We start from the raw sequence: 14,884 nt of genomic DNA, 5'->3' as shown, positions 1-14,884 counted from the left end.
TCCCCGCCATAGTGGGAGAGGCGCTTCCGCCGCGTGGGGCGCGGGAGCCGCCATGACGAGCGCGGCGGCTCCTCCCGTCCTGGTCCCCAGTGTTAGGGGGTTTTGGGGAGGGGGGAGGCGCCGGGGCGGATTTGGCGTTTCCTTTATTCTTCTCCGAAAGTCTTGCTGCGCGGGTGGGAGTGGTCTTCAGAGGCCCCTTCCAGCCTCGGCTGTGCTGTAACGCGCTGTGCGAAGGGAAACAAGTGTGGACATGTTCTGCCCTCTCAAGCGCGGGGGGCAGGGGCCTGGCGGCCCCCCGGCCCTCCCGGCTTGCGCAGGGGGTTACTGCCTGGCCTCACGTACAGCGCCTCGGGTTAAGTCTGTGCTTTATCTCTTTCTAATTGCACCGGTGGTGCTGGGTCGGCCTCGGGATTTGTTTGAATTAAGCACAGCTTAGCAGATTTGGGGGTGTATAAAAACGCAGAAATATTTATAGAAATTAAAGCAGTGTTGTCCTCAATATGCTACTTCTGTTTTTCCATACAACAAAATGAAAAAGAAATAGGTTTAATTTAACGATTTAGATTTTTTTTATCACTCATTTTAGCTTCCAGATACTTGAAAGCTTTCCAGAGACCTTATCAGGAGTGATTTGATTATTTAAGCGACTGAAATGTTTTTCTTTATTAACCCTTCCCATCTTGCATGCAGGCCATGTACGTTTTGGCTGTGGTGTTTTTAACATTAGGACACATCCGTTTCCTTCTTGTACCCTTGTTCTTAGCACATCACAGCTCTTAGGTGTATATGGCCTATGCATACAATTGCAGGGAGATGGGGCTCTGGATTGTTGGGGTCTTCTTTTTTTTTTTTTTTCTTTAATTATTATAAGTGTTTTACGGTCAAACTTGTTTGGACAGTCCCAAAGCCAATTTATTATCAGTTTGGCCATGAGCTTCGTTCTACAGACAGGGCAAACATAAAATCAAGCCCTGAAGAGGACAGTGTATGTGGTAGCAGGTGAAGGAAAAAGTTTTTGGAAACTTCTCTTTTACAGATGGTTGCTATTAGCTGCACTCTTATCCTCTCAAAGCAACACATTTCACTGGCATTGTTCTTATCATTAAAACTACAGGAGGAGTAAGAAATCAGCACCACCATCTGGTGGGGACGAGCAGGTGACAGGAAGCACAGAAGGGATAAGGACCTTGTCTGAACTGTCCTGGGAGGTTTGCGGGCAGGAACAGGGCAAGGCAGGGCTCCTGGAGGCAGAGGAGACTGTGGTGGGAATGGAGCGATATATATATATTATAATATATATTTATAATATATAAAATACATTTTATATACTATAGAGTATATATGCTATATATATATATTACATACGCTATGTAATATAAACACATAAGTATATATTTATAAATGTATGTATTTACAATATTTTAAATTTTAAAGTTTTAATGAGCGCTTTGTATTTACAGATTTGATATATGCCCTACACATGGTGATGGTGTACCACAGACAGCTCAGTCTTCTTATTGTCAGGAGTGAACTGGGATTGCATGCACCACAATAAGTATGTAGTAGACAGAAAGACTTGAATTATCAGCTTGCCCACGTAGTGTGAAGCCTGTTTGCATTTGTTATTTAGTTTGAATTTAGTGTGTGTTTCAGATATTCTCTATTGACTGTGATAAGTGTTTTGAGGAGGTTACACAATTTAAAGTGCGTGAGAGAAGTGTTTCTTCCTCATGGAAGATCAAGTTTTTACAGTGGAAGATGTATGTTTTTAAGGAGTGAACTGAAATTAATCCTGCTTCATTGTACAAATTCCCAAGGTGCTGAAGTGCTTCTGAACTAATTTTTAAGGTATCAGGCCTGAATTCTTTTTTTTTTTTTTTTTAATGCAGAACTTGAATATTTCTTCACAGTGTGGGCTACATACTAGAACAAATCCTGCCTTGGACTGTTTGCCTATCATATATGAATGCAGACCTCGTGTCTTGCAAACGTAGTGTCTGGGTGACAAGTGCAATGCAGAGATTTCCAGTAAAACAGCTATTAGGAAAATTGCAATATTTTTTTGTCTTGCCTGGGAGCCTGGTAGTGGCTGGGGAGCTCAGCGTCACTAACAAAGCAAACTCTACGCTGATGACTCCAGGTTAACTGAGCATCTTTGGCTACTGCCTTATGTGATATTATTGTAGTTTTTGTGTGCAATGTTATGCATTTACTGAAACTTTGCTGTAGTGACAGGTCATGTCTGAGCTTTTGTGCAACAGTCAGCGAGTGCTTTGGCCCCAGGGCCTTGATTTTTAGAAGGGGGGGGGGGAAGGTCCTAAAGAGGGCAAAACTGAGCAAACTGAGCAAACTCACAAAGTGCTGACTGTAGTGTCTGGCAGGAGGGCAAATGAAACGGACGGAAAAATAGCGTGAGCGTGAGTATCAAAATTTATTTTGTTTTTAATTTGTATCTGTAGGCATTGTAATCAGGTGATGAATAATTTGTGTTAGAATTTGATAGTTTTAATTTGAAAATAATTTTGCATTTGCAAAGAAGTAAAGACCTATGAAACATTCCAAGTTTGAGTATAATTCCTCAGTTGAGTCTTCTGGTTTGGCTTTGTGATTTTTTTTTTTTTTTAACAGTAAACGTACACTCTGATTCCTAAGAAAATACTCAGATGTCGTAGAGGACAGGCTTGCAACTTGTGTAAAGATAAATTCATCCATTGCGTGTGTATGAACTGTTTCAACAGGTTTTTAACATCAGAAATCTTGGGAGGCTTCTTTGGAAGCTAACTTCTGTGGGAAGAATGGCATCATCTTCATCACAAATTTGCGCGTTGCTGCTGGCTTTAGCAGGATTCACCATAGTGCTTGTTACTACCATGTCCAACAGATGGACAGTTTCCAGCATCAGAACCACGTTAGTTCCTTCGGACTGGATTTCAGAAGGTCTCTGGATGGAGTGTGTGGTTGCCACTTTGGGAACAGTGCAGTGCAAGAAATTTTTCTACTTGTTGAGTTCAGACAGTAAGTTTGTGTAGAATACTTATATAAAATCTAGGAATGTAATTTTATTCCCTCTTTTGGGAGAGTATATTAGCATGGTTGCTGTTGCCACAGAGGCTCTAATATAGACACGATTTGTCCTTTTTCACCTGCAGACAGGCTAAAATGGCCCTAGTGAAATCCATATGCCATTCAGCTCAGTAATTACAGTCACTTTTTTGCCATCTGTGTTGTGTTGGAATAGAAGTATGAATGATATGCAATGAGTCTGTGGTTTTTTGATTGCTTTTCAGAGGAAAAATTATTGTTGTATCTGGTCTTGTTCTTCACTACAGGCAGATCAGATGTCAGTGAGTGTTGGTGCTTTGTCATGAGATGGAATTTTTCAGATATTCCAAAACTTGTCTGATAACTTGTGCTAAGTCTGTGTATTTGTTCTAGTATTTCTCGAAGGCAGCCAGCTTAATTTCAAATGTGTAGACTATTAGAAAACAAAAAAGTAATGCTTCTGTGTTTTCTAAGCTAACATGGTAATTTATCTGCAAATAGCAGATAAGAGAAGAATTGTCTTTCTAGAGACTAGAAGTTATTTTGCTTGGATTATTCTGCATTTTTTATATTTTTTCTGTGAAACATCATTTTCGTGGTAAAGGACCAGGAAGGACTGATGTGTTTAATTGCTTTCCTCAAAAAATTGAGGAGAGAAGCCATTGCAGTATACTCTTTGAAAAATGGTGTTTTGGTAAGTTTTCTGTCTTAAATAGAACATTCCGTTTACTCTTTTTCCATTTTCTATATTGTGCACTCACTTTGTTAGTTATATTGCCATGGAACCATTTCTTCAAATGCTACTTGTTTTATACATCCCTGATTGTCATTGCTGGTTTTCTGGACTTCTTTTTTGGGTTTTTCCAGCTGATTTATTCTTGCTGAGCAGTGCTTAAACCTAGATGCGATGCAGGTCTTACAAATATGTCCTGGCCTATGAAGGCTTGTTTTTCTCGACGCAGACATGTACTTAAGTCGAAACTTCCTAACTGCAAGGCGAATTTCTAAAATGTGATTGCCTGAAAACTCTCAAGATTCAGCATATACATGGTTCTTTCTCAGGCCCGTTAGTCTTGTGGCCTCATCTGCTTTCGTAATGATGGTGCCAGCTTGAGAAGAAGTATTCAGCACCCCAAAATGAGCCCAATTTTGTAGCCTCAGAAGGAAGCTAATTGTCTCATTCGAGATATGTCAGTAACTCCACTCATGTAAGTCGGAGGCAATATCAGCGTTTCATACTGTTCAGTGTCAGTTGTGCAAAGACCCAGTACGAGACCCACTCCTCTCCAGGATGTCTTGTGTGCAGATACCAGGAAGCCCAAATTTCATTTAGAAACCTAGATCAGATTTCTGGAAATTGGAGTGGTGAGATGGGACCAATGGTCCTTCGGTTCTCATATGCTGTAGCGAGATGGTATGGCTCTGCAGATGGCACGGCAGATGTGTGCTGCCTCACCTAAAAGGGAGAGGCAGATGCTTGTCCTGGCCACGGAGACTTGCAGACTCTGAATGTGGGACAGCTGCCCTGTGCTGTGTGGTTTCGGTGCAGCCAGTGTGGAAAGATGCCATGCTCTGTTTCAGGGTTTGAATGACTGCCTGCTCAGTCTGCTGCTTTTGTGTCTGCTATGATTTTTGGTCAGGTGAGGCCACCAATATGTTTACGTGCTGTCAGAAAGAGCACCAAGTGCCACCAGCAAAAGGTAATTTCCTGGTGAGCTGAAGCTGTTGCCTCTCCAGGGCTTTTTCTTCGCTCCCTTCCTGTGACCCCACACCCCGAGTCGTAATAGAAGATCTTTGATTAGCAGGACTTGGCTAGATGTCTGCAGCTGCGCAAAGAGCTGTCTGTTCTGGAAACAGCAAAGGATCCTTCATGCCACCTAATGGACACTTGGTAGGGTTGCTTGGAGAGGAATCACCGTGTGTTGCAGGGCTGCTTCTCACAGCCTGGAGTTAGCATTCCTATGGTCTTGAACAAATCGACAGAAAGGATAGAAATCAGAAAGATACAGCTTGTGTTGATCAAACATTAAGTTGCTAATTCTTTGAGTAATTTTTTTCCAGCTGTACTGGTTGATCTGATTAAAAAATACATTTTTTTCTGCCTATAAACCCAAGTCTAAGCAGAACTCCCAGATCCTAGGCAGTGTCGATGTGAGGCTATCAACGCCAACTGGTTTACTTTGCTGATGCCCATCCTACTGCTCTGTGGTGCTTGCTATTATGGTTGTAGCTCTGTTTACCAAATTCAGTGAAAAAACAGTACTATATTCTTCAACATGTCTGTTTTTCTTAAAGTGCAGTAATTTCCTTAATGGAATGGTTAAAAGGGTGCTGTAGAGAAAAACTCATGCGTTCCAGGTCTGCAGTTCAATCTTTTCTGCTTATATGCATGCTTTATGAGTACCCATCAAAATTACCTTCTCAACAGCCATTAGGAAGAGAAAAATTCTTCATGAAAACTACTCATGATAGCAGTAGAAAAATCTGAGGACACTTGTCCCTGCTAAACTCAAATTTGAAAGTCCTATGGGCAGAACTGGTCTCTGGGGTTGTCAGAGTGACACCAGTGTATGGATAAATTAATCTGAAACTCTCTGAAGAGCTTTTAAGAGGATGCTGATGTTTCAGTGTATTCATTTTACTGTGCCATCATTTTGAAATTGCAGTGACCTTTTCCTAGCAGATGGAGAGGGTTCTGTGGAAGTGTCCTTAGAAGACAAATTCTTACCACATTACCATCGAGTTTCCTTAAAAGATTGCAAGTGCAGAAATGCACGTGATCACACTGGCTGTGCTGCCAAATCTGTTCAATGGTGAAGCTCCTCCTGCTTGCCAAGGGGGCAGAAACGGCCACAGTGGCATTGAAGTGTCCTTGTGCAACTAAAACCCTATAGCACAGGCTCAAAATGACCAGTGAATTTGGAAGAACAGATACATCTGTTACAGGCAAGTTGAGACTCTCACAATAAATGATCCTTTTGGGAGTCCTTACATAAACGCTGTGTAATGCCACGACTCTGCTGCTGTGTTGCATCATAACATAGTTATTTTTTCTGAAGAGATTTTGGATGCATTTCCTGGACATAAGAGCAGGTTACCACTGTGAGAGATGGCTAACCCTATTTACTTACACAAGGATTTTAAGGTACTAAAATTAGTGGGTGATTGAAGTGAATCTATGACTGAGAAGCAAGTAAACTCACTTTACACACCTCTACTTTGTCTAGAATAGAATTTTTTTTATACTAATATAAATAACCTGACAAACGGGCAGTCAGCCGATAGGTGCTGCTCTTCGGGTGGCTGTTTTCCTTCCTCTTTTTAGTCCTTTGGAGATAGGCTTGTCACACTGTGGTTCCATCCCTTATGTTTTATTTCCATGAGCCGTGCTTTATCATGGCTGTATTCCAGTATATGTGGGACTATGTTTTGAGAGTGCATCCATTCAACTATAGATCAATAGATGGTAAAATATTAATGAAAATCCCTTATCCACAGACTTAACAGTCCTGAAATAAGCTCACAGTGCACTGCTATCCATTTTAGCTAAGCTAGAGGTTACTATTGGTTTACTAGTGACCATAATTCTAAAAATGTGCTGTATCTTCTATGAACAGAAAAAAAATCCTGCTCAGACGTTTCCAGATGAGTTTTGCCATGAAGAAAATAACACCACAAAACAACACCACAAAGCTTGATTTGATTTGATATCAGTAAGAAAATTACAAGTAGCTTCAGTGTATGTTTTCTGTGTAAACTGTAATCGATTTGAGAGCAAGAGAGACAGAAAATATTTGCTAATATCATCACTCCTACAAAATATGTTGTAAGAATTCTGTCTCGCCTTTATAGGCTGAAGTTAAAAACAGGCTGCTTTTGTCACTTCTCATTAATATTGTCAGTAGTTTAAAAAACACTAATGCCACTGTCATAAACTGTTCCCACTTCTTATTGTCATACTCTGGAAGCCTTATCTCTGGGGCTGAGCAAAGAGCAAAGGTAGCCTCATTTTGGAGTGAAAGCCCGGAGATAAAACAGCAAAGAGGCTTCTGAAAGAAGGCATATTTTTCTTTCACCTGGTTACGATCTAGTAATAGGGATATTTAGCGGTTACTACTCACAGGCATGTCTGCTGCTTTGGAAATTGCTGGTTTTCTTTTGTGTTTGGGTGGATGGATACTTATTGGAGCTACTTTGCCACATAATTACTGGAAAATCTCCAGTATACATGGTAGCGTGATCACAACCTCTACGTTATTTGAAAACCTCTGGAAGAGCTGTGCAGAAGACAGCACTGGAGTATCCAACTGCAGAGAATTTGACTCTATGTTTGCGCTGCCTGGTATGTGACTGCACAGACATGTTTATATTAGTGAAGGTGTTGCTGGAAGGAAGTAGTAAGATTTTTGCTTTAGTAATCTGATAATATTGGAAAACAACATTCACTTTCTGGCTAATAAGGAATTTGTGGGCTATAGTAAAAAAAAAATCTTATTTAAGCAGCAGAATATGCCAAACACATTAGGAAAAGCTATAAAATAAGGCTATAAAATAAGGCAAATGAAGTCACTTGATTAAGCATTTACTTTAACAGGCATTTTAAGTATAGTGCAATGTCTTTGCTAGCATCTTGTGGGAAGATTTATTGCACAAGTCTTAGGACAATTCCTTATTTATTTGGAATTATTGTGTAGACATTCTTTGCAATACTTGACAGCCAGTGTACTGTGTCTGGACTTTTCTCTTATGCATAGGCAAAAGATAGTATTTACAGTGAAGAAGTAGGTAATATTTCTGGCATGTTGAGACTGATAATCATGCATAAAGGAAGAAATAAAATGGGGATATCTTTTAAATTAATTTACCTGCCAGAAGCTGGTAACTAACGTCTTGTTGGCGGTAGTTCTAAATATCAGGAAATTTAAGGTTACATGTAGGTGCTGTTTCCTGTGCTTTGTATCAGTTTGCAGTAGTACCGTGAATTGTCCTCAAATGCTTAAGGCAATGTTCTGTGCATAGTAAGTAGCTTTATGGACAGTTAACCTGGTTTTTATTAATCTTGAATGTCTGTAGATACTCGTTCCAGAATAAGAATGTTTTCCTCATTAGTTGTATCCACAGTGGGAAGTGACTGAACTAACGAGGAAGGAAGATGCTCCTGTTGTGGAGGATCGCCTCCGTCTCTTGCTCAGTCTGAAATAAACTGATGTTGTTGACCAGCTCTGAAACTGGTAGAGAAATGCTATGAAACTGCATAGCTGTGTCCGGTGCTTAGGGTATAATCTGTTCTTTTAACTTTTTAATGTTAACTAACAAGTGGCATGAAACTGTGTGTGTACGTTAAGATGAACGTAAAAGGAACCCTACAGAAACCCGTTAGGATCAGCAACAGTGGGATACTGTCCATCTGCTTTTCCTCCGCAGAGCACTTCGGCGAGGCCGCGTTCGGCTCACGCGAAGCCGCTGAAGGGGCTGGTTGAGCCCGAATCGCTGCTGGCCCAGTGGGGCCTCTTGTCGCAGCCACCCCGGAGCGTGGGAGACGTGGGCGCCTGGCTGCCCCCAGGCAGCGTTGCAGAGCTGCTGGTGGAGGCAAAAAGAGCAGCGTCAGTGCATAAGCTAGAGCCAGAAGAAAGGGAAGGCGAGCAGCCCAGCTCCTAGGGAGCTGCCGGCAGCAACCAGGGTCGGAGGAAGGGGAGAACCAGGGCAGGCAGCAAGCACGTTAACCAGCCAGGCCCTGAAAGTGACTGTTCGAAGGTTAACTTCCATGCAGCTGGAGAAGACATCAGTTACTCTAGTTACCTGAGGAGACAGCAGTATATTTGGAGAATACAGCCAGGGGAAAAGGGAGGCTAAAAAAGCAGCTTGCAGAATTGTAGAGAAGTTTTAGAAAGAAAAATTGAGTAAAAGAAAAACAAGAAGTTAGGAGACACTGAAGTTTGGAAAAGGTCAAGAAGCTTGTTGGCCAAATTGGGAAAGAGGAAGAAAGTGGGGCTGTTAGCGATGCACCTGCAGATATGAGGCCAGGCAGAATGAAAAATAATCATTGAACAGTTTAGGTGTGTTTCAAATTGCTTTTAGGAAACTTAGCTGCAACTGTGACAAGAGAAGATGCCGAGGTTATTTAAAAAGAAAAGTCTTTGTTCATGGGGGGTTATGGCTCATCATAAAGGCCCTAAGCATGGCCATAAAGATTTACCGTAAAGGTTTCCTCTTTGGCAGCAATAGCTCTTTGGAATGCCCCTGATTTTTCCTTTGTGTATGGAGAGAATCAGGCTTGGATCTTTGAAACCAATTTACAGCTTTTGAATTCAGCTGGCCATTAGCTTAGTACATCATTTTTACCCCTTCTTTTATACAATGAGGTTCTTTCATCATCCTTGGATGTCTGTCGCAGGTATTTTTAATGGTATAAATCTTTGGTGTGAGAGAAGTATTCTACAGAATTTAGATTTCAGTTTATTCGGGAAGCAGGGTTTTTTTTGGTGATCATTAAATATTATTCAGGTACATGCCTAGCAGTTAGATAACCAAAGGTCAGAGTGGTTTTGTATGGATATTTCCAAAAACTAACTATGAAGTAGGTAAAGAAATGTTGAGACCAGAGCTGCTGAATCAGTTAATACTGAGATGTTCACAATATAGTTTCAGCTTTTAGAGATTTTTCAAGATGCCCAAATCACAAGTGTATGCGGTGTGGACCTTTCTAAAGTAATATTGCATAAGACTAAAACAACATCTAGCTACTTGGTATAGTTAACACTGTGTATCTAGTCACATCTGGGAGATCAAACATTTGATATAAAGCAGTTAGCTGCCAAATGCCTTTTAAATTCTTTTCTTCTTTTTGAGGTTCCATGGGTGTTTCTTCCAATGGTGAGATTTAGAATCATTTCTTACAATTAGTTTTGATTAATAAAACTAATTGACTCGTATCTTGTTCAATAAGCTCATTTTATAAGAAAAAGACAACAGAAGGTTGAGGTTTCTAGGCTGTGAAATGAGCCGCTCAGTTAAGGCTGTTGAGATTATTGCTTTGTGGTGCAGGGAGGATATAACGTGAAAGCGCTTTTGCTAATACAGCCATGGCATTGCAGGCAGTTAGCCTGAGGGTAGCTTTAGTGCCCTGGGAAGAAGCAGGGAGTCATGTTTAATGCCACAGGATCTCCAAAGAGCTGAACCATACCTTGCTGGATCCCTGCAGTGGGTAACAACTGCCGCTGTGGCACACGACCCGACTAGAAAGCAATGCTGAAGCTGAGTGCTTGTCTGAGCCGCATCTTCTGCAGGCAAAACCCTTGAACTGTTAGTGGTGCCTTGGGGAGCTTTTGCTAAAACCCTTTTAGCATTGTCTCCCCCCCCCCCGAAAACTTTTAAATTAGTTTTTATTAAAGCGTTAATTCCTCAAACACTGTGACCCTCTCATGCCTCACTGTATTTATCTCATGACTATGTGTAACTGTCTTTGGTACCTGCTCAAGCTCACAGGGCCAATACTCTGAAGCTGTGTAAAACTGTAGAGCTCCCTGAGTTTGCGTGTGAATCCATTGCTTCTCCTTTTGTTTCCCTACCTGAATTTTGGTGTCTGTAGAACTAGCTGGGTCACTCCGATACCGAGCCAGAGCTCAGGTTAATGTGTGGGATGGGAAGGCCATCAGGGAGCAGGAAGCTAGCCCAGGTGCTGTGCTTGGCTAGCCACGACTAGCTCAGACCCTTTGGACACATGGTTGGAGCCAAGACCTGCCAGATTGCTGGCATTTGGCATGTTTTTTGTTTTGTTTTGTTTTGTTTTGCTTTTTTTTGTGAAGAAAGTAAAATTTACAAAAATCTCCCTTTAGACCAAGGTGTGTTGGGAAGTGATCACCTCATTAAAAATGATGCCAGAGTGCCATCTGACCTGGAACCTGCCAAATTCAGGGTGCCATTTTAGGCAGCCCAAAGTCCCTCTCTGACCTTCCTGCTTATTCTGGTTAATAACCTGGTCCCATTTTTTGTGTGACTGGTAACCTAAGTGTGAAGACCGGGAACTTGAGAGAGGGAGAATTGTCAGCATAAGCAGAGAAAGAGCTTTGAAAATATTGCTGGGGATGGTCACAAATTCCCTGAAGTACCCACACCGACATTAACCTCCCTGCAGAAGGAGGGGTAGGGATGAGAGCAGAAGACTTCTGCAGATCCGCCAGCCAGCTGTCTCCTGCCTGATAACTCTACTCAGAACATGAAGTCCCTGCGAGCTCCACCAGGTTCTTGCCTGCCTTCCACTTGCTTTTGGTAGTAGCAAAGCAGCTGGTGGCCGGGGCTTTTCTTTGCTTACTCTGGCAGCGCTGGAGCCCTGTATGACGCGTTGAAGCAGCACTGAAGGTATTCTGGGCACGCCGCTAATATCTGTCACCAGGAAATCACCAGAAATCCTAAGTAGGAGACTTAGTTCCACTCCTATAAGTGACCATACATACCCTGTTTTCCCAGGATTTGAAGATATAAACTATGAAAGACCCCTCACCCCGCTCCAAATTTACTAATACCCCTATGAAGTATAGTTTGGCATTGAAATCTGATTGAATTTAGGTATAAACTTCCTACATTTTTGATGTTTCTCTGACAAAAAAGTCATACAAGATTCCTTCCTTACTGTTCCTGTTAACTTTCTGACTATCTCTGATCGTTTTTTTTTTCTGGAATAAACCTAATTTCTGTGTAGATTCTGATATTTTTTTCCTCTGTTTTTATGTCTTACACAGTGCATATTCAGGCATGCCGTGCCCTGATGATAATTTCCATCCTTTTGGGATTCATAGCTGCAGTGCTCTCGCTGATTGGTTTAAAGTGCATACATATTGGATTGAGTAATGAAGACAGAAAAGTGAAGTTTGCTGTCACAGGAGGATTTATCTTTATTTTAGGAGGTAATATTGAAGCAGAAATGAGAATGCTATCAGTACTTTGTATTGCTTTCTCAACTAGACTAAATGAAATGAACATTTATTCATGGTTCAAAGTCGTACAACCATCAAAGGAATCACTCACTCACGTGCCGCTTTAACACTTTTTTGGTAGGTCTCTGCTCCATGGTGGCTGTTTCTTGGTATGCTGCAATGGTTATGGCTCAGTTCTTTGACCCGTTGTATGCTGGAACCAAGTAAGTTAATAGATCTGTTGTAGCAAACTGTTTTGTGTTTTAAAGGTGGCAGCACTAAGTTCAATCCTTGGGGATAGCGTAAAACAGAAAAAGAACAAAAACTCGCTTTTGTCGTTGCTGTGTTCCGCACCATGTTCTGTCACGCAGGCCTGTGATCTTGGACGCCGTCTTCACGTTACATCTCCCCCTAGGTCCCTACACCCCGGCTGTTTTCAGGGGAGCGTGCCTCTCTGTGGGCGAGGTGAATCCCATTCTACGCCTTCTACCGAGCCTTTCAGTCCAACGAACCTCACGTGTTTCTCATCCGATCAAGTTTTTTTTCCTTGCGTGTCAGAGGCAGGAATTGCTGTTTCTGTAGCCTTGACGAGTGCGAGTTTCCACATTCCTATCCTAGGAACACTAGGAGGAAGATTGTTCTTGGCTGCCATTTAGGTCGGTTTTTTTCATGGCTGCTCCTTCTTTGGCATCAAATGTACACTGCCTTCGGTCCCTTTCAGGTCCTTCATCACCAGTGCCTGCTCGCTCCGGCCGGTATTGCTCTTGGTTGACATGGTGTCTCCTGTGCCTGGGAAGACCATGGCACCAGCAGCCGCTGTTGTCCGTTCACTTTCTGAGGGGGCACTTTCAAACTCTGCTGCTGCTCCCTTTGGGAGAAGTGTGAGATGTTTAAATGCCTCAGATACGCAAACATTTAGAGCTAGGTACAGGTAGCTAGCACAATTCTAGCAAATAGCTAGAATTTTGTACCTCTCAGTCTAAATGCCAAAGATATTTTAGACTTTCACCTTTTCTTCTTCATAGCATTGTGACGTAGACTTAATTGATGCTCACGAGGAAATGTAAAAACAATATACAAATCAGTTTAAGCTGAGCGGCAGTGACCTGCAGGGAGCTGAAAAATGTCACTCCCATGTCCTGCTTGTCTTAAAGAAGTTCAGTAAATATCTTTTACCATATATTAACAGGTCAACACTTGTCTGCCTTATGAATTAAAACGTGGCAAAGTTTGTGGGAGGATCAGCTCACAGAGCTGAGCCTAAACAAGCCTAGGGAGATGAAAACCCATATTCTCGCCTGATAGAGAAGCAGCAAGCTTCAAAACTAAATGCCAGCTGAGGACAGCTTATCTTTGGGCAGTAAGTTTATCAGTTGGTAGCAAGGGTAGAGGTGACTGGGTGATTTCTCTGGAAAGGGGGAAAGGCGTAAGGAAACAAACAATACGTTGTCTGCGAACATGAAAGAGCTGACTTGAGGAAGAGGGAAGGTTTTTAATGTGCCGATACCTCCACTAAGTCTATAATTTTTAGATCAGTAGAACCATAAATCTTCAGTTCCTAGGGTCCTAGGATCATATTTGAAGTGTTTAATAGGTTCCCCTTGAGGATCAGTATGAGAGGTCAGAGGTGCAGAGCTTTGTTATTAATCAAAGTACTTTAAGCAATTACTTTTGATGTTTTTAAGCAGGCCTTACCTTACCAAACAAGCAGGTACAAAGAAATTGCGCTTGTTAAAACCTTTTATTTTTATGTTTTCTGTCCCCTTGAGAGAATTATCTGAGGGGTAATAAATGTGTTAGAGGACCTAAGCAGCTGATGATAAGGAATTGCAGTCAGTAGAATCATTAGTTTTGCAGTTATCTGCTGTTGCTGCGGGGCTCCAGCATCAATGCATGTTAATCAGTTACCGGTTTGTTTGTGTTCAGTAGCTGAAGAGAACTTTTAGTATATGTAAACTTGATGTTTAAAACTTATTTTAGGCAGCAGTTCTTAGTGAAGTAACTTTGTTCGTTGGTAAAGGCATGCATACCGTGTTCTCTTGGGTGAGTTTATCCTCCTTGGATGCAGTGAGAAGGGCTAATTTTAATTCAATTGCAGGCCAGTATTGATCTTCATACTTACCAAACTGGCAAATGTGTTTCTTTTTTAGACTGCATGATTTTCTACCTTCAGCAAATGAGTTAGTTTTACTGTTAGTTCTTAAAGAAACTTGCATACAACTGTGAAGGAGACCTTAATTCTCCTGCAGCTCCCTCCTGCAAACTCTGTTGGTATGATGACTGCAGCCTTTCCATCAACAGAGAGGCCACTAGTGAGCAGACAGCATTGCATGTGCTGGTCAACACTCTCCCGTTGTTCCTTACTGTTCCTCCAGCATGCCCCCCTTGCCTCTTGGTGCCACATGAGGTGATGATTGTCGTTTGCTCTGTGTTTGCAGCGTGCCCAGTGCAGTGGGGACCTGAGCTCTGCTCGGGGCTCCGCTGTGTGACGGGAGCACAGAAGGGAACGACCTCCTGGAAATCACCAGTGCCTTCCGGCTAACAACCAGCTCTGCAATCAGAAGCACTGATAATCTCAAATAATGATTTTTATGTTTAGAGATAGCAAGAAAATACACTTATCTGGTTTCAGCATACCTTCTGCACAGGCCACAAGATTTACCTTGCCCTTGCTATTGGTTGTGGCACTTAATTCACCTGCTGGAGCTGAATGATTCAGACATTTCTATCTATGTCATGAGAAATAGCTAACCACAGAAAGCAGTTTTCTGTGGACATGATTGCTAAGTTACCTATAAACAGCTACTTATATAGGGCTAGATTTTCTTTCCTGGTAGGAAAATCAGGAAAGGGTAATTGTTTTCTGTGTAGTCTTACAGCCAACTTAAAATCCCCAAGAATATTCAGCACTCTATCCTTGCTGTTTTTTT

The 14,884-nt window shown here is 41.9% G+C and overlaps 1 protein-coding gene across 11 annotated transcripts in view; it reads left to right on the top strand.

The window, feature by feature from the left end:
- The first annotated feature begins 43 nt into the window (after nucleotides 1-43).
- The window catches only part of LOC146595244 (claudin-19-like), a 19,889-nt gene continuing 5,048 nt past the window's right edge, over nucleotides 44-14,884 (top strand). For 5 of the 11 annotated variants that reach the window (XR_014895972.1, XR_014895973.1, XM_085306097.1 and 2 more), the window contains exons 1-4: nucleotides 44-1,555; nucleotides 2,739-3,015; nucleotides 11,781-11,945; nucleotides 12,097-12,178. Coding sequence is in view for 9 of the 11 variants with exons in the window: in XM_085306097.1 (XP_085162223.1) it covers nucleotides 2,796-3,015; nucleotides 11,781-11,945; nucleotides 12,097-12,178 (467 nt within the window). In the remaining 2 variants the exon portion in view is untranslated. Of the gene's footprint in view, nucleotides 1,556-2,330; nucleotides 2,418-2,738; nucleotides 3,016-11,780; nucleotides 11,946-12,096; nucleotides 12,179-14,884 lie in introns of those variants that run through there. The other 6 variants (XM_085306090.1, XM_085306093.1, XM_085306092.1 and 3 more) reach the window with 6 other exon arrangements.

The sequence above is a fragment of the Rhea americana genome, unplaced genomic scaffold, assembly GCF_003343005.1.
Source record: "Rhea americana isolate MKP2758 unplaced genomic scaffold, rheAme1 scaffold_231, whole genome shotgun sequence".
NCBI lineage: Eukaryota > Metazoa > Chordata > Aves > Rheiformes > Rheidae > Rhea > Rhea americana.
The sequence above is the reverse complement of the archived record's forward strand: the minus strand, read 5'-3'. Positions and strand labels throughout refer to the sequence as shown.